Raw genomic sequence first — 20,528 nt, forward strand, 5'->3', positions numbered from 1 at the left:
TACTCACAAAAGAGCTACAAACCCATAAGTATTTGTGAAAGTTATTTGAAATAAATCAAGGTTCTCTAATTTATGAGAGCAATTTGTGAATAGAGAAAGAGGTGGAATTCATTGAATAAATTTTATTAATTATTCACCCACCTTTAGTCATTGGCTCCGGATAAGGAAGCTATGATATGCAGCCTAATCGTGGATGACTGTAACTTGAAAAGCAAAGTATGTAAATTCTGAAGCCATAAACTACTCAGCTTGGTCAGTGAAGTATGGAAAATGCTTTGAGTCAGGGGAGAATTGTGTGGAGCTTGACCAATAAAGCATGCAGCACCATTTGCAAACCATGTAATTGAGACTCTATTAGTCGAGTGTGCAGTTCATTTAGACCCTAGATCTGCTAAATTTAAATTGATATTTACTTATGCCTTTATGTTAGTACTATTTGCAAGTCTATCAGCAAAGTTTGAGCAATACGCTTTATTGCTGAAAACAGCAAAATGTTCAGTGCCGGATCCCACAAATACTTACTGCCTGAGTAATGCTATACATGTAGAGTAGTTCCATTTAGATTTCATGAACTACTCACATGTGTAAATTTATTCATCTGCTTGAACATGCTAAAACTGGTAAATCTTTACATGATATTAAGTATATAAAAACACACCCACCACCAGACTACTGCAGTTATTTACTATGAAGGTGGTTTGTGCTGGATGTTTCAGCTGTCTTTCCACTGATTACTAGTCTGTATTCTTGATTTCCATTTGATATTTGCGGGCTGAAAAGCCACGTACCGTATGTTTTCAGTAGATAGTAAAGGTATCAGTGTATTATGCAGAAATCTCCCTTTGAGACGCCCTCATTTGTAGGCAATGTCTCAGGTTAGAACAGTAAAGCAATCTGGTTGTAATAGCGACATTTCCACTGTAGTAATCAGTGGAAAGAGAGTTGGAACGCCCATCACTTCCTATTGCACATTTTTAGTTTAACAAGACAGCTTCGTAGTAAATAACTGCAGTTGTCTAGTAGTGGGGTGTGTTTTTATACACTTAATGCCATATAAAATGTTTACCATTTTTTTGTAATACAAACAATTCACTCCTGAAAGATAAAAATAAATACAAGAGTACCTAGGACAAAGTTAAGTATGAAAATAATCAAAGTATAGACTAAATTAAAAAAAAATAAGCCACCAAACCTTTAACTCTTCTCTTTTTTTATAACATTGTTGCTATATAACTATGGCAGCCTTCCTTTCTATGGCATTTGAGATCCTGAGATTACAGTATTCTGATTTTAATAAATAGGAATTATGGTATCACTCTTCATTTTCCACACTGTAGTTGCCTTTGGAATAGACTATGAAATCCCATTTTCTGTTCTTCATAAAAAGGAAGATTCATAAAAATGATTAATCCAGATTTTAATCTTTGAAATCCACTGTGGAAAAAACCAACAGCAGTATGGATGTTCTAGACCTTTCTCAATATTGTATATTTTGACTGCCTGCCATTCTGCCCCTTCTCTATATTTTAGTGAAGCTGTAAATACATGGAGATGTAGAATGGCATACCCAGCAGATTACAGAATGTTGAAAAGGTCAAAATAGTACAGCCAAACATTACTGTCCTGTAATATACAGAACATACGAGGCATTCACCTTCTAATAACTCAGTCATATGACAAATAAACATAAAATGGCATAGCGTGAAAGCATTCCAATGACACTGTTTTAACAAGCATGGAAAATGATGCAAACTGCCCATTTTTATTACAGTCCTAAAGCTATCTTGTGGCCCACCCACCCAGTCCTAAGCCTATCTTGTGGCTATCTACTATGCAATTGAAAGTGGGGCTCATACATATAAGTATAATAAATACACACTAGTCAAATGTGTAAGTTTAGTTTCATGATCAGAACCTAACAAAGATAAGGGAAAACTTGGATCAATATTTAATCCTCAGTGTTCTGTCTATCTATCTACTATTTCTTTCCCCCATCGCTGAAGTGTCTGAGCACCTCACACTCAGACTTTAAGGTCATAAGGGAGCATCATGATCATCTAGTCTAACCTCCTGTACATTGCAGGTCACAGAACATTACCCAACCACCCCTGTAATAGGCCCCTAACCTCTGGCTGAGTTACTGCAATGCTCAGATCATGATTTAAAGACTTCAAGTGACAGAGAATCCACCATTTACAGTACTTTAAACCTGCAAGTGATCTGGGCCCCATGCTGCAGAGAAGGTAAAAAACTCCTTTGAAGTAGGGAAGTATTGTCCCCATTTTGAAAATGAAGAACCGAGACACTACGTAGATTAACTGTCTTGCCCAAAGTCACACCAGAAGACTATGGCAGAGTGAGGAATACAACTGTTTTCCATGAGTTGCATTCCAGCATCCTAACCAGATGATCATCTTTTCTGCTTCTAGTCGTGTGGGTTGCACTTCCATTTTCTGGAGGAAATACTAGTTGGGAACAATCCAAATGCAATAAATATTGCAAATAAATGGTGGGTGGAGTAACACGTTTACTGAAGTCTATGAGAGTTTTGTCTGAGTGAGGCTAAGTGGGTACACATGCGAGTCACTTGACAAAGTTGCCATTGGCTTCAAAGGGAACTTTGCATGAGATGTTCAGGGTCTGTTCCATAAGGTTTACTTACATTCAGTTCGTAAATGTCTATGGATGAAAGCTATTATGTACTCAGCTGCTTATGCTTGAACAATTTTACATTGTGGTAGTGCAGATAAGAAAGATAATACAAGATATCTGATTAAAGTTTTAAGACACCTCTATTGAAAATTTCGTCTTAAGAGTATCTGTCTATTATCGATGGATATTGTTCCATAAACATCAACAGTATAAAATCATTGTGTCCTGAGTTGTATATTAAGAAGCCTGATCCAAAGCCCATTGAAATCAAAGAGGTTTGCAATGAAGAGTATAAAATACTTCAGTAGAAGCATAAAAGTAATGAAATATGTAAGTATAGAATGAATCAACTTCTGCTCTCTGCTATGTTAGTGCAAATTTCATGGATGTCTATGGACATTAACCATGTGGGATAGAGAGCAGAATTTGGCCCAGTGTCCCCAAATCAATAAAAAAGTCACAAATATCAAAAAACCAAACTCTGTTCTCTGTTACTTTGGTGTGTATCTGGATTAATCGTACTGAAATTGATAGTTACTGTGGATTTAAGCCAGCCTAATGGTGGAATCTGGCATCTAGTTTTTAGATGTAGCATTTTGGCTTTATCCCTGGGAAAAGCTATTAATGCACCAAATTAGCATCAAAGCATTAGCTGTAATACAGAGTATTTAGGGAACTTTTTCTAAAGCTAAATGTCAGGCAGACAATTTGTCTCTACTATTCCCTACAGATTAGTACAAAAAACTATTTGAATAGATGCAAACACTACCTCCCCTTGCACAGGCATGCATGGCCTGGAAAGCAGTGGAACTCCTGCATTTCTGCTTCAGACTGGACGCATGCTAGAGAGCTTATTCACAGGGGTGCTATACACACCACTCCCTGTGGAGAACAGCACCTTGATTGCTTTCCTCCCCGGGAGTATGGAGAGGTGAGGTGTAGCTAGTGGTACTGCAGTCAGTATGGATCCACTGTCCTAAGCTTCTGGACGGAGATGTGGAATGATGGCAGATGTAGCCATGGGATGTAGGCTCCATGGCTGTTCTGTATCTGGGTTTTGGTTTGGGGCAAGGTCTGTCCCCCACTATGTATCTAGGCATTTGCTCAGGGCTTGTTTACACTGGGCAGCAGCTCCATCGATGCAAGGTACACAAGTTATGTTACATAAGTAATGTAACGAACATCGACGTATCTTGTGTTGAGTAGCCACTTTGTGTTCACTAAGTTATGTTGACAGGAGACTCCTCTCCCATTGACCTAGCTTACTCTTCTCATTCTGGTGGAGTTCTGGAGTTGGCTCAATTGCCACAGCGTCAATGGCTGCGGTCCTACGGTGCCCGCAGTGTAGAGGAGCTCTCAGACTTTGCATAAGGAAAAAGAATTGAAAACACTAAAGAATGGTTTTTAACCTTGCTTGTGGCATACATAATGCACTCAATTTCATGAAGAGGACTTGAAGGTGGTAGGGTAAATTACACTGCCCACCATCAAGTATTATTGAATATTGCTAGAGGAGGATGGGTATCTACAGAGTAGTCTGGCATGAAAGATTTTGCAACCTATAAAAATGCATTGGTTCAGCTGTAAAACTAACATTATAGATAGTGTATTTCCCCAATATAAGACACAGAATTCTTCTTTTATTATGTATAATAGGTGGGGCTGCAATCATCCAACAATTCCCATAAGACGACCTTGTTTTCAATTGCTTATAATTTTGCCAAACTTTAAGTGTTTGGGCTGAAATTTTCCATGCTGGGTGTCTGCCTCAACCTGAAATTTTCTCCAAACAGTTCAGCCAACTCAGAGAACAAGTCTTGGGTAAAACTAAGTATTTTCCCAGTGTTAAGGAAAAAAAAAAAAAAGATGACTGTTTCCTTGAAAAGCTCTACTGCGCCCCTGCTTTGGAAAAAGGATTTGAAATTTAGCAGGGTGGTGTCAGGGATATGCTTTTGCCATCGCTGTGAAAACCTGCCCAAATTTGGTCAAGTTATAAGCGTCTGGAAAATCACGGTTCACACATGCTCTGTAGAAACTTCTTAGATTTTAGCAGCTAAGTTCCCCAAAGATTCCATGTGCACTGCGCATGCTCCACGCTGGGGCTCAGCGGGGCTATCCGTGTAATTGCAGCTTGAGGATTTTGCAGGCTGTGCCAGGTCTGGGTCCAGGCACCTGAACTGAGAGCAGGAAGCTTCTCTCTCCTCTGCTTTCAGAGAACCCTTCTGCTGGGCTCAGCCAACTTGGAGAAAGAGGCTACTTTATGGTTAAGGGAGTTGAATGCTGCCCAGGGGAATTGGAGTCTATTTTTGCCTCTGCCACAAAGTTCCTGTGCGATGCTAGGCAAGTCACTTAAAGCAAACTTTTCACAGGCCATCACTGACTCTGTGTTCATCACGGGGTTGCCACATATTGAACAATGCAGATAAAACAAAATACTGAACAGCTGCTCATTAAGTTAGCATCATCCAGTCTGTGCACTGCATAAGGTAGAGTCCTGCGGCAAAAATAATATATGATCCTGTATCAGAATGCATATGCACAAGGTGGCCAAATTAAGATTGTACAGACAATGTTAATTCTAGCATTTCCTAACCTTTCAGTGTTTGGCTTCACAACCTTAATAACAGTCTTTTCATGTAGATTTTTTTTGTGCATTTCTATCGCACACATAATCCTCTTGAAAACTCATTTTTCCTATTGATTGGTTTAAAGTTTAGGCTTTCTATATGAGTTTTGGTTCAGGAAACACCGTCTTATTTCATCAGGGCTCTTCTCAATATCCACACCCTTAAAAATGAATAGAATGAAAACAGCCAGCTGGTAATAAGGTAAACATTAGATAAATGAGAACCCATTTTGCTGCTGTTCTTTCATCGGCAGTTTTTTGGCCTAAAATTAACATCCTTGGAAGATCTCACAGGAATTTAGAAGGAAAAAAAGGTCTAAAAACAAAATTCAGCACCCTGGACAGTAAATGTAGCTGAATCTTATTTTATACGCGTCAGTATGTGCACGCATTTAGCTGCCCTATAGAACTCCTCCCAGTCACAGCTTCAAGTACAAGGGAACTTTCCTTATTATTTTACCATCTCTGCCTGATTTCTACACCTCTCAGCAGTTACCATAACTCTGCATGTTCCCTTTCACTTACTTCATTGATTTGCTTAACTACCATGAACCTCGGCAAGGTAAATCCCTTGACACTTCCCTTGTTTGAAAAATGAATTAACTGAGAAATTTTCCCCCTCTGAAAGTAATGCTTATGTCACCCTTTTTACAATATTTCTGTGATCAAAGAAAATACATCTTTTAAAACCAGATGATACATAAATGATGGATTCAATTACTGTACACTAACATGCAAACATTCATTTAAATTCCACCTAATTCTCATTAAATATCCATAAAGAGGAGATTTAACCTAAAATTCATTGCAATGAAGGCCAAGAAATTAAGAGCACAGCAAGTCTTTAGTTTTATCTGCATGTGGCATTTTCAGATCTTTAGCTCCTCTAAGGACTACATAACTGTGATTAGAGCTGGGTGAATTTTTTCAGACAAATAGTTTATTTAACAGCTTCAACAGGAGAAACGGAGAGCAGCCTATCTTAGAATGGCCTATACCATGCGGGTTAGGATGGTCACCTGACAGAGGAAAAATCTGAGTTCCAGTCCCAGCTCTGGAGTGGGAATTCACACCTGGTTCTCCTGCATCCAGGGCAAGTGCCCTAACTGCTGGAGTAAAGATTATAAAGCAGGAGTTGCACACATGCGCACACACTGGGCTAAGGCAGGGCCCCCCCACACACAGGTTGCCAGTCTAAAGCAGACATGGTTGACAAATTCCAAACATTGACTGATCTGAATGTTTTTCTGATTTTGCAGTTCACTGTGTGAAACGGAACAATCAATTATTCACCCAGCTCTAATAGTCAGGCATCAACCCCAGCCCCAATGGTAGTGAGATGAGTCTAGGAGCTACTGTGTCATAACCAAGCTAGCTTTCCCCCTCAGAAGCCATTGTCCGGCAGAGAATTAGCACAGCAGAGCTGTGCTTCACCCTCCCTCTCTGAACACACCCGAAATGCCCCCTACACCTGGGTGTGTGAAGGAGCCTGTTATGCCAGTTTTACATTAGCTGAGAGCACCCCTGTCTTGGGGGAATTCTTTGCTGTCTTGCTCCAGGCAGGTTGTGGCTCTTCAAACAGCCTGAATGGTGCAAAGGTCCTCTTTCCTGGACTGGCACATATCTCAAAGGCATTTGGCCATCCAGAATCGATGTAGTGAGGATGATCTTCAGATTCAGATTCTCAGCATGTTGAGCCAGTAAACAAAGGTACACAGGAAGGGGGGTGGGGAAATAATTTTTTAATAAAATTAGCAAAGTAATGAACCTACAGCTTGTCACAAGATTGATAAGCACAGCATACTTCACTTACAGTCACCATAGCCACAAAATTAGAAGTCTACCATGGCCTGCTTCCAAAAGAAGTGGATTTTTATTTCCATGGTATGAACAGTCATATTGGAAATGGAATCAGGTCTCTAAAACGTATTGAATCGGAACCTGAAGTTTTAAGGTGTACACATTGATTTTAAAAAAAAATATAGTAGGAATTCTGTAACCTCTGTGATAAGTATGGGACAATTTAGGCTAAATAAGGTCTAATATTTTGCTGCAGAAGCAAAGGCCGAGTGTAGAAAGCCAGAATCTCAAAGCACATTACAAATTTTAATAAGTTCATCCATAGAACCCTCCAAGAGGTATTGCCACATTATGCAGGTGGGAAAACTAGAGATGAAAGAAGTTATGTCACTTGACCAAGGGCACTATTATGTCACTGGTGGAGCAGAGAAAAGAACCTTGATTTCCTGACGCCTAGGCATCTGCTGTAGACATAAGACCATGCCTTCTCCTGAGAAATACAGGACAGTATGGCCAGATTCAATGGGTTGCATGGCTAGTCATCTGACATAAAGGATGAATATGTATTTACTCATGTTTGTGAACATTTTGCCAGTTTTAACATTTAGCTTTGATACATTGGAAAGCCTTAAACTATCCTCATTAAAAAACAGATAAGACTGTTATTAGAAGAAACTGATGTATTTGAAGAACTAATTTTTTTAAAATAATGTAAATGTATGATAGGGTGAAATCTGCTGCATATTATGTACTGAGTACATGATTCATAAGGGCCTCAAAAATCCACAATGCTTATGAATATTAAAATAAATTCTGGATGAAAATGAGCAAGCAAAGCAAGCAATTAAATCAATCTATTGTACTTCTTTTCTAGTTTTGTCCAGGGCTGAAATGAGTGTCTGGTTTAGACAAGAGTCTTGGATAATTAAATTGTTTTGAATTATCACACCATTTCTGTGTGATGCTCTCTGGTCCTCTTTTCATCTCTCTCCCCCACACAGGCAAACAGAGAAAACAAGAAGAGAAACAGAGAAAACAAGTGGGTAGCAATTTGTAGTTTCTGCTTCTGTCTGAACTTGACAGGGCTGTTTTGATGTGTGTCAAATTTCAAAGAATGGAAGAAGAAAAATCACATTCACACTCTTTAAGAAGCGCAAGACATGTTTTGGGGCTTATTTGAAGCACGAAGGAACTCTTTTTGTTCATTGTCAATAAGAACTGTGCAAACCCACTTTCATTTGAATTTTCTTATAGCAGGGAAAACTAAGAGGTGAGTACTGAAGTCTGCAATGAGGTCACATAAGATGCTATATATAGTCAGGCCACTAACTGCTCTTAACAAATCCTGTGTAAATGTTGCTTTTTAAGAATCTAGGAAATAAATAACTGCTATTCTCCTGTGCCTACACAGAGAAGACAATTAAAGATTAGTTTGGCATTGGAAAGCTAAATTGGTCTTTCTACTAAAGTGACTGTGTTGATGGAGCGAATGCAGTTTCTTTGGTATGTAGTAGCATTTTCATACTTCCCTGACAGTGCAAAGGGCACACACAAGTTGGCTGAATAGGTTAATCTCCAGGAGTTACTGGCATTGTAAAATTAAGATGATTTTGAATAGAATGTTTATGTTGATTTCTAATAAATATATTAGGAATAAAATAATGTTGGTGCCTGAAGGCAACATTTTAAGACAGGCAAATAATCAAATTAAGCCAACAGCTAACCCCACAACTCTCACCGGAACGCTCCACCCCATGCCCCTCTCAGGCTCCTTGGTATAGAGAAAATTTGTGTTCTGCTCTGAAGGTCAACAAACTCTTCCAGATCAAGTTGGGGAAGGTGGTAGGTTCTAAAGCTGTGGGCCCCTCCCTGAGAATTCTCTATCTCCAGCTCCCTGCCTTTTAAGACAAGGTGGGTACAGCTAGAAGAACTCCACTGTGTATTTTAGAACTATATTTAGGGTATTGTTGTTTTATAAACATTAATCTTTCAGCCTAATATGAAAGTTTAGCAGCAATAACCAAACTTATCACTGTATCAGCAAAAAAATACTGCATGTAAATTCCTAGATCCTAGGGGACAACTAATGGATTATACTATGGACCCAAAAAAATATGCAAGACTTATTTCCCTCTAGAGATATTCTGAAATCCTATTATTGCAACATATCTCCCAGGGGTAGGAGATATATTTTGTATCAACACTTTTTACCAGTAGGTGGAAAAAATGGTTTCACATAGCGGGGGCCCGTCAAAGAAATATTCTACAGGGGCTAGATATGTAAGAGGAGGTGGGGGAATTGAGGCTGGAAAAGAAGATCCAATAAGAATATAGGAAACAATGATGTGCACGTTTTTGTATTAGTTTGTTTCACTGATGTACTTGGGGACATTTTGCTAACCTCAAAGGATTCATTAATTCTGATTTTTTTAATAAGGCAAATCTGTGAGAATAATTAATGGCACTGAACTGGCATGCAGCTTGCTGGGAGGATCCAAAGCCCATGTCAGTGGGTGTGTTGACATTGACAACATGGATGATACCCTTTGAACCTGTGTGTGCGTGTTTTCTCATCACTAAGGATAAAATTCTATCATCAGACACAGGCACACTAATCCGACGGAAGATACTTGGAGTGTGCGTATGTGAGGGCAGGATTTGGCCCAGGGTACTTTAGGCAGAATATGTTTCCAAGATGACAAGACTTCCACCAGAACTTCAAAACCCCACAATAACTCATAGCAACCACGCGTCCCCCAGCTGAATACTCTCCAAAAGGTAACTTTGCAAAACTCTCTTATAAAGATTCTTCCTAACAAGAAGTTTCTGTGGCTGATTTAGATTCAGACACATTCAGGGCAGAAGGAGAAAATGCAAGAGATAGATGAAAGAACCCACATTTTTCATCATAGAACCTTTTCAATAAACATTCACAACCACTTTACAATGCACTCTTTCCCTTTATCTTTTAAAGAATTACCGTCCTGTATTTTATTAAAATATTTTTGTCCTACGCACAGTGAACACTGACTGATCAGCGCAGGCACCAATGAAGGCATTCATTAATCTATCAATCACACACTAAAAAGATCGGCTGCCCTGCATATTTAATACTCAGTGTAACCAATTAGCATTGCCATTCCTTGAAGCTACACAAACTCATTTCCTTAAACTGCTGTTGCAGTAAATTCTACCATTATAAATGAGGAGCAGCAAATTGATTTGCATGTAATAACAGTGGCAATAAACCTTCCTCGCCATGTTCAATTTTCCCCATCTCTTAGCAGAACTGATATTTAGAATGTATTCCCAAAAGGGGACTTACCCAGCTGGACATCTATAACGCTCGGCTGGTTCTCCATGGGGAACAATGGTTTTGGAGGTTTGTCAGTGATCAAAGCTAGAAAAGAAAGTGAGAAAAAGTAATGGAAAAATTGAGACAAATTACAATTAGAGCAAGATTCCGTCACACAAACTACTGAGTATTTGCTGCTTTGATGGTGTGTAAACATTTATTACACAATGTTGCTGCTTTGGCCACTATGCTGTCGATAAAGTGTCAATTTCCTAGCAGGTTTTAGTGGCCCACTGAGTCGTTTTAAAACAGGATACAATAAATTGACTCCTTTTTTGTGGTGTCTCCTCTTCTTCTTTTTGTTGTATAATAATCAACTGAACAGAATTAATTTCTTTTAAGTGTTTAAGTCCTGATCCTGTCAAGTGTAATACACATGCCTAACTTTTCAATGAGACCACTCCCAGTGTGTAATCAACTGGATTGCTCAAAAGGTGAGCATGTCTAAGATCTGGTCAATCCATGTCTAAGGCCTTAGGTTGACATAACTACCTAGGGCTATGTCTACACTGACGGTGGCAAAGTCGCCACTGTCAGATTGACTTATCTGGATCGACTGAGCGGTCAGTGAAGACCCGCTCAGTCGATCCAGAAGTCGACATACTAAAACCACCTCCTCAAGTGGCATAGCACTGTGTCAATGGAAACACGGTTCCCGTTGGCGCAGTGCAGTGAAGACGACGCGCAGAAGAGAAGCACAGAAGTCGACAGGAGTTACGCAAGTTCTTTGTGTACTTTGTGTAACTCCCGTCGACTGCTGCTGAATTGCCGAGGTAAGTGTAGACCAAGCCTTGGTCAGGGGCGTGAAAAGAATCCACATACCTGATGGATGGAACTACACCAACCTAGCCTCCAGCGTGTAGACACAGCTATAGCAATGGAAAAGAATGCTCCTGTCAACAAAGCTATCGTCTTTTGTCGAGGTGGTGTTCCTACACAGACTGAAAAACCCCTTCCACTGCTGTAGGCGGAGTCTATCCTATGGGGTTATGCTGTCATAGCTATGGCTCTGCAGGATTGGAGCTTTAAGTCCTGATTCAAAGTTCATTGAAGTCAATGGAAAAGCTCCCAGTAATTTTAATGGGCTTTGGATCTGGATCTAAGCATTATTTAGTTCAATGTAACACTAATTTGTTGTGTGTATGTGTAAAAAAGACATTTGCTATTGGAAATATGTGGCTTTTCTTTATGGCACAATAGGATATAGGGAAGTCAGCAAGTGTAGAATACGTGGCAGGAGTCCCTGTATTTTAATACACACATTCTGCATTATTAATGTTAGGAGACCTATACTCCCTGCCCCTCTTCCCCCCGTTTATATTTCTTAGGTTTTACATTTTTGTGGAGATTTCATTCTTTTTCTCCTTTCTGAAGATATATTTAGTTTCCTGATTCCAGAATGAAAATAGAAAGTCACAGAATGGAAATCAGTTATTGAAGTCATAGGCACAGGACTGAGAATCAGGAGACTAGGGTTTCAGTCCTGGTGCTGCATCACTTAATCTGGGGCACAGAGTCAGTCCCTGTGCCTCAGTTTCTGCATCTGTAAAATGATATTTTCCCAGTATGTAAAGAATTCCGATATGTACAATGTAAAGCATTACACGAGTGTTCGGTATTAATAGTACATAAACAAAATCATAAATAACAATGTTTCCCCTCTGAGATTGGATTAGATCCATTACATCATCTGTTTCTCTCTGTTCCTTCTGCTTTGGACTGATATATACAGGTCTGCTCAATAATCCCTTTCACCTCTCAATCCTGATTATTAACACTTCAGATTCACCAGCCCTCTGTCTGGGAAGGAGGAGCCTTGAGATGTTGCCATGGCAAGTGCCATCAACAGTCAATGCTGGCGTTGATCTATAGAATTGTCATTAGAAACAGGCACTTTCCCCTCCAGTGGGTTTTTAAACCTCCCCATAACACAGCCTGTCTCTGTGGGTATTTCAGTGGAAAGCGCAGCTACAGGCAATGGTGGTGATGCAGGTACTGAGTGCCTTCACTAAGGAGCTCAGCACCCTCAGCCTTTATTGATCTGAAGAGAATTGAGGGTGCTCAGCATTTCACAGGTCTGAGCCCCAAGTTCACCTAATGGCTTGTCTACACAGCAGTTTAGTAGTGAACCTGCACCACACGAGCCTGCTGCACACTAAGTCACTATGTGGACTTTGCCCTTGCATGCTAAAAGCTCTGTGGTGAGCTTTGACATACTCCCATTTGAAACTCCCAGTAGCTCAGTGTGTTAGGTGAAGTATCCTGTTATAGCTGTACAATTTGAGATAATATGCACAAACGAGACAAATTAAAAGTGTTTACAAATCAAAACACCTAAACAAAATCATGAATTGTATTAAAGAAAATAAACTGCCTGTTTGGTTTTGGAGTATAGTTAACATTGTTATTTTAAACAACTTTGAGTAGTGTTGTTGTTTACACAACAATCCTTTTCCTAAATTTCATTTTCTACAAAAATAGAATCTCTTCTGCCCCGCCTATGGTTATTCTTTTCTTGGGATAAAATGGGCATTTCAGTACCAAGCAGTGAGTATCTGATATTTCAGATCAAAACCACGTGTATCTGGAAAGAAAGCATCCTTGTTTAGTTTACACAGGAGGACAATGCAGGGGTTTCCTAAGTGATCCACATGGCATCTTATTAAAGCCTAAAACACCAAGCATGGCTCAGAATGAAAGATAAATGGAAAATTCTGTTTACAAGAGCACAGCTTCTCAAGAGAGTTCATCCAAAGCCCAGCCACAAGATTGACCCAGAGATGACATCAGGACTACCAGGACAATTACACTGTTTGTGAATTAGCCTAAGAGTAGAAAGTAGCTGATAGAAACAAATAATTAATTTCCTTTGCTAATTCTCCTGAATCCTCTGGGTCAACAAAGAAAGAGAAGGAAGAGCTGTGAGTGTTACCCAGCCATCTACAATTTAAATCCTTGCTTTTGCGCATTTAGTTGGGAATGTCAATTCCAACTGAAATTGAAAACTTCCACTTAAGGGGATTAGACACCCAGGGAAAAAAATTTAAAGCACCTAAGAGATTTAGGAGCACAAGTCCCCATTGACTTTCAGTATGATATGTATTCCTAAATCCCTTTAATGCTTTTGAAAATCTCCCCCTAAATTTGGCATTCAGTTGGATTAGGTACCTAACTCTTAGGCTTCTTTGAAAATCCCAGCCCAGGTAGGAAACACACACTTACTATTTATTCATGGTAGCAATGGCTCTGGTAGTAACTGAATATTTGGGTTGGAGGAAGATGCAAAGAGTCGAGCATGTTTTGAAATGTTCAATTAACTAAAATGTCAAAAAAGTTTTGTTTGGGGTCGACTGGCAACAAAAATATTTTGTTTCAATTTTGTGGTTTTAAAAATACGTTTTGACTTATTTTGGAAAGATGTTTCATTTTATTTAAAATTTATTTAAAAATAAAATGAAACATCTTTCCAAAATAAAAAGTCAAAACATTTCATTTAAAAAATGTTGAAATGAACTATTTAGATTTTTCCAAAAACATTTTTTTTTGTCCGTAAGAATTCAGAGATATTGACTTGAATTTGTTAATTATTTTGGTTGACTTGACTCTGCATTTTTTTTTTTTTTTTTTTGGGGGGGGGGGGGGGAGAAGGGAAGGGGAATAGGATTGTGCATCAAAAATTTCACCCAGCTCTCATGGCAGTCTGCATTGTGAGCTAAATGGTTTCCTAACACGCAGGCAGAGCAGCCTCAAAGCTGCTTAGACATACAGATGAATAGACAGAGCTTCGGAAGAAGGGAACAATGATCGGTAGTTGTGTAGTAAAAGAGTGTGGCAGACTATACCTTCCCACTGCAGGCGTTATATCTTTCATTCAATCATTGTTAGGATTTCCTCTCTTTTACGTCAATTCCTCTCTTGAAATTGTCAATAAATAAGTTAGAAACAGTTAGAAACCACTGACAAAAGAGTACATAAAATGAAATGTAATCTGCTATCAGTCATGAAAAAATCCTGTTGTGAAATTCTCTGCTGGTGTCGTAGTTTACTTTAAAGATTAGATGTGCTACTCTGTGTCCCTAGCATTTGCTGGGAGGATACCTCATCACTAGAGATACAAGCTGATAACATTGTTTTTCTGCAATTTTGGTTTAGTTTCTTTATTGGTTCTTATACTTGCTAGGTAGGCTCACTGAAAAGGTCTACTGGAAAGAGGCAGAAGGAAGCAATTCTTAAGAGGAACAGGAAGAATACAACAGAACTCCAGATGCAGAAGGCTCAGCTGAGGTCATTAATCTCTTAAAAAAGAATCTAGGAGATCCCTTGCAAATACATTTTCTCCAGGAGGAACAGTTCATGCCTCAATCCCACAGCAACCTGTTGGCCTGTGCTTGAAAAGTCTGTAGCACCAAGGATACTCAGTGTCAAAAATGGGAGCATTATCGCCAGAGTTAAAAGGGAAGCTGCTTTTGTTGCAGTCTCTCTAGGGGTCTGTTCCAAAGCCCACTGAAGTCACTGCAAAGCTCAATGGCTTCAATGAACTTGGCAACAGGCCTTAAGGGTTTGATCCTCCCAGTTTCGGAGCATTTGCAGAATTGAGCTCTAGGTGCGGAGTGAGGGCTTGTTTCTCAATCCTCATTCTGTCCTCTGGAAAAAAATCAGACTAAATTGCCATTTATTAGCATATTTTGACTGATTTATGCCCAAAGGGTAATTTATGTGACTTCAGAATATGATCCATTGGGCCATTTTCATTCCTGATATCAGTCTAGTGAAATCAATGAAATTGCATCATGGTTGAATTTGCCCCCTTATGTTTTGAGAACAGTCTTACTAGTTGTCCATACTTCGTCTATTATCCTCACTTCATTTCTGCTTAGGTTTTCTAACTTGCATTGCTACCTTTAGGGTTCCCTCATGCTATTGCTGTTCACCTCCGGTACCAAATGGTGTTTTAGCTTCCTGTGCACCATAGGCCTTTCAGTACATTCGCTTTTCTAGTTGCACACATGCTGTTCCAATGTGTTTTGGCTTTGTTTTATTTTATGCTCTCTCTCTCACACACAAACACACACACACACACAAACACACACACAGAGAAATGAGTTAGCTTCTCTTTTTCTGGCTTAGTTAAAGCTGCAGCCTCTCTGAATCCTGTTTTAATGTGTTCATGTGGGTTACATATTTAAATGGTTGTGTTTTTCCATATTGCTGTTAGAAGGTAGTCATTATAGTGAACCAGAAGTGTGTCGACATTTTTTTGTATGAATTGAAGTGGCCAAAAGGGATTTTCAGTATAAAATGTAGCAGAATGCTGACTCTTACATGTTACAAACTGAAGATATGGTCTCATTTTAAGGGCCTAGTATCAATTTATATATTTGACCTTTGAAATTGCTTTTTGTCTTTTTCAACCAATAAGAAAATCTCTGTGGTTGCAAGGAATTCTCATATAAAGCTTATGATCTCTGCTCCTGATGTAAGTCCATAAACAACACTTCCTCATTTTAGGTATACCTCACTCTCTGAGCAATGTCTTTAATTCCCTCAACAGCTTTATAGAAGAAAGTTGTTCTGATTTCCACCCTCTCTTAAAATGGAAACAAATAAATCAGTGCACTTAATAAACCAACATGTCTTTAATGAACCACAGAGTGTTTTGGCCTTTCTACAACTCCCACCAATCCACTTTATATAAACCAATTATATGCATGACAAGCATGCTTCCTATTATTTAACATACTGCTATTCAATTTACTTTTATTCCTCTGTCAAAAAAAAAAAGTAGGAAGATAACCCTCATTAATTGTCACTGGAGTGGCTAGAGTAGTACTGCCTCCATCTTCCTAACCCCCTATGAATATCACATGCCTGTAGGTTGCCCAGGGCAACATCAGTTATGGTAAAGCCATTGCAATGAGTATAGTAGAATTCCCAGATGCATACATTCATAGGACCATATGGTCCCCTTTGCGAGATGCTATCTCTGGTAAGACAGCACACAAATTAAGGGGCTCATTTGCCTTTACTTAACATTCTGAAACTTCATCCTGAGAATAAGAATGATTTTCCCTGAAATAGTTTATGCAAATGTAGGTTTTGCAGTGTATAACGAGCTATGAGGGTGAGGGGTTGAATGGAGCAACCTCTCTCGATGGCACTGTCAACACACCATTGACACTACCCAGAGCATAGCTTAAAGTTACAGGTGCCAGATGTCAAGCTCTGGAAACTATTTCTTTACCCAGAGGCACCAGTTTAGATCAGAAACCGTTTCTTTACCCAGAGGTGATGTGTTTGTCTCCCCTCAGGGTTTAATGGACATTCCCCATGGCTATTTCGTGCTGCTTACCAGAAAGCTGTTTGAAGTGCTGTTTCCTCCCGTATTTATTTTCACTCCTGTTTGATAGTAACAGATGAACTTTTAAATAATAATAAACTCAAGTATGATTTCAATGATGCACGACAAGATTCTTCTATAGAGGACTTAATTATCTTGCACAAATCTCGACATAGGTGTACCGTTTTGCACAGCTTGCAAAAACCTTGCACAATGCAATTTCTTTCTCGGGGGCTCACATTATTTTTATTTCCTCTTTCCTTCACTTTGTGCAATCAACTCTTAATTCTTGTCTTACGGCCACAAAACATGTTGTGATCAGAGACAGAGCACTGTAAGCACTGAACTAGCAGTCAGGAGATTTGAGCTTGGTTTCTGGCTCTGTAAATGAATTAGTGCATGAGCTTTGACCAATCACCACCTCTCTGCCTGTCAAATGGGGAGGATAATATTTAGCCAGCTGAATTTCTATTTGGGTAGAAAGGAGATCTGATGATTAAGGCACTGGGCCGGGATACAGGAGATCTGAGTTCCATTCCCAGCTGTGCCACAGACTTCTGTATAGACCATGAGTAAATAGCTTAGGTTGAAGTCCTGACTCTATTGAAGTCAATGGCAAACTCTTGTTCACTACAACAGGATTTTACCCTTGACCTCCCTGTGCCTCAGCTCCCATCTGTATAAAGGAGATAACTGTCTGTCTTTTCTCTTTAGATTGGATGCTTTTGGGGGCAGTCACTTTGTATGTGTATTTACTGTGCCTAGGCAATGGAGCCCGGATCTTAATTGTGGCCTCTAGACACTAGTGTAGTACAAATAATAGTAATAACTGCACAGAGATATTCAATTTCCTTATTGTTTGTAAAGCAGGACACTCAGATGGGAAATGCTAAAACAACAAAGGATTTGGAAATCTCAGTTTAGCATTTCACTGGGTGCAGGTGAACGGCTGGATAGAAGTTATGGAGAATGTGGTCCTTTTAATACTCCATTTGATTTATAGGCAGTCGTGAGCCTTTTCTTCCATCTACTTCTCTTCTACCATAATTGATCATAAAAACAATGATCTCTAGTGTCTCATTCTTTCATCCATATTTAAAGGGATTTATTTCCTCAATATCACGCTATTCAGATAATGTAAAAATGACAGCTATTCAAAGACCACATTGCCCTCGCCAATCAAAGTAACATAGAATTGTTGCAATAGTATGATTCAGCCTGAAGCGAACAACTGTCCTCATCACAAATCTGTTCTCAAATACAGATCGACCATGAGAAGGGGATTGTGCTTTAGAAAAGGAGATGGGTGAAACAGTGAGACGCGTGAAACAATGGTTGGAACAGGTCTTTCTGGAAACAGTGACTCTAGGATGTTGAGAGACATTATAGGTTCCAAATGAACAATGGGGTTCAGTGATGGGGAAACTCCCTTATAGATATGAATACCAACATCAGCTGATTTGGTAAGCAATGATATCAGACAGCAGTGCAGACAGACACTGGAGGGAGCTTTTACAAGTGCTCGAACCGTTTTTTCAAAAGCAAGTACATGAAAACATTTGCTGGGGAGGATGGCTCTGGGCTAACTACACTCAGACAGGGCTGGTGTCAACTTTCCAGGAAATTATAAAGCATTGTTTAAATCAGCTAAGGATGCACTTCCCACAAACACTGACTTTACTCAAGGTGTTAAATTTCCCTATTAAATTAGGGTGGAGTGCATTCAATTATGTAGAAATTCCTCCATAAGTACTGATGCTAATCTATCATTGATATCAATGATACACATGTATAATACGCCAAGTGATTGAACAGATAGCATTTCTCCTGTGTGGAAGAGCTTAGCTTAGTCGTCCTTATGAAATTGTTCTCTGACCAGGTAAGGAAGATTCATCCTTTCCTAAACTCAGACAAATTTAATCTGCTGTAGTCCAAATAAAGAAAAAAAATTGCAAAGAAAAGTCACATTGCATCAGAGTCAATTAAATGTCAACTGTCTAGCAATTACTTATTTGGCACAATGTGTGTTTTATTTTGTGTTTAAAATGTGCAAATTCAGGTTGTGGAATCAGATTGTGTAAATCAGGAATCTTTCTACTAAAGTCAGTAAAGTTACACTGTCAACCAGCGTGCAATCAAAATGAGGCTTGTACACTGAAATCTAGTTGCTTAAGACTTGAAAGCCCCCATCCTGGAAGTGACTTAATCCAGGTGGAACACTTTGCTGAACAAATGTTTCTAAAAATGTATTTAAAGGAGAAGGAAGGAGATTAAACATATTAATTTCTCATTGAGGCGGGAGTTGTTCTGATCTTGCCTCCCCCTTTACTGCTGCTGCTGCTGATTTCTACTAATAGATATGATGAACACCAATAAATACATTTGGCAGTCTATTGTATTGCCACGATGCTTCTGCTAAGATGCGTATTTGTAAATGTAATTCAAAATGAAGAAAGGGTAAATTATCTGGATATGTAGCAGAATGAGAGGAAGCAAGAGAAAAATGCTTCATTTCTTCTATGAGACAATTAAATGCCAGCTTCCTTAAAAATCAAGGGACCTGGCAATTTCCCACCATTAATTAACATAAAGCATCCATTACCAGTCAAGAATCTGGAATACCTCTGACAGCAGATTGGGTCTGTTTGAATAGCATCCTCTGGAGAAAATAATGGCATGCCAAATCCTCGATATGAAACTAACTCATACCTCACATCAATCTTTTGTTCACTCCTCATTCAAATACATTTATTTTCAGACATGGCTTCGATCTATTCTGGCATCTAAAGTCTTGGCAGCGATGTTATAACATTCATACCATAGATGAATATAGAACTACATGCAAAATGATAAATCAATGTGCTAACCAGAGGTCACCTGTTGCTAAGTGAAGCTCAGCATTACACCACTTGGAAAACATGCACCTAATTCCCTTAGGCTCCTTTGAAAACCTCAGATTTCTTCATGACTGAAACAATAATCCACTTCAGGCCCGATTCTCCACAGCTTGTATTGTAATTTATTCTATGCAAATGTAAGTGCACAGTGGGTGTAAAATGCTACCATGACAGCTCACATTTTGTCTGCCATATCAGAATTGAACCAGGACCATTTAATATTGTACATCCTTGGCACAGATGTAAGCCACCACACAAGGCGTGAGGCAGTGGAGAATCAGGTAAACAGCTCGTCCACAAAAATATTGCTCTGTGAAGCTCTGTCTAGATGGAGGCACTGTTCTCTGATTAGTTGTAGAGACTTCTACAAGGCAGTCAAAATGCAGTTATTCAGAACTGGAACGTTTTGTTGCCATCCATCTACCACAGTAATGGCAATCTGACAAAAATGATTATACATGCATCAGTCTTCTGCTATAACAGAAATAAAGTCATTGTAATACAATGTTGTCAAAGGATAGATGTGTCCAGCTTTGAAAATAAACATCTTATTTTCAATAAATGTCTCGGCATTTGCCTGGAAGCCAGACATCATTATCCTGTGACAAAGTTCTCTTCCATTGGTATTATTCACTCAAGTAGGAAATACGTCTATTGGACTGATTGAGATAAACAACATAGCCACCGTTGTATGTGCAAGAACCCACAATGCCACCTCCTGCTAACATGATCTAAAACCACATATATACACCAATTTTCAGAGTTTGGATAGTACCCACAACACAATTATTTCCTTGCTGCACCTCTGAAAAGAGGATTGTAGATAGCATTAATATGACTAGGTCAACAGTAAATAAATGG

The 20,528-nt window shown here is 39.1% G+C and overlaps 1 protein-coding gene across 1 annotated transcript in view; it reads right to left on the reverse strand.

Annotated features, from left to right (window-relative positions):
• IL1RAPL2 (interleukin 1 receptor accessory protein like 2) overlaps nt 1-20,528 on the reverse strand; it is a 513,137-nt gene that overhangs the window by 126,457 nt on the left and 366,152 nt on the right. The window contains exon 6 of the mRNA XM_067548147.1: nt 10,404-10,478. Within this exon, the coding sequence (XP_067404248.1) occupies nt 10,404-10,478 (75 nt within the window). The remainder of the gene's footprint in view (nt 1-10,403; nt 10,479-20,528) is intronic.

The sequence above is a fragment of the Emydura macquarii genome, unplaced genomic scaffold (assembly GCF_026122565.2).
Source record: "Emydura macquarii macquarii isolate MOO-44397 ecotype Brisbane River unplaced genomic scaffold, CSIRO-AGI_Emac_v2 contig_1253, whole genome shotgun sequence".
In the NCBI taxonomy this organism is placed as follows: domain Eukaryota; kingdom Metazoa; phylum Chordata; order Testudines; family Chelidae; genus Emydura; species Emydura macquarii.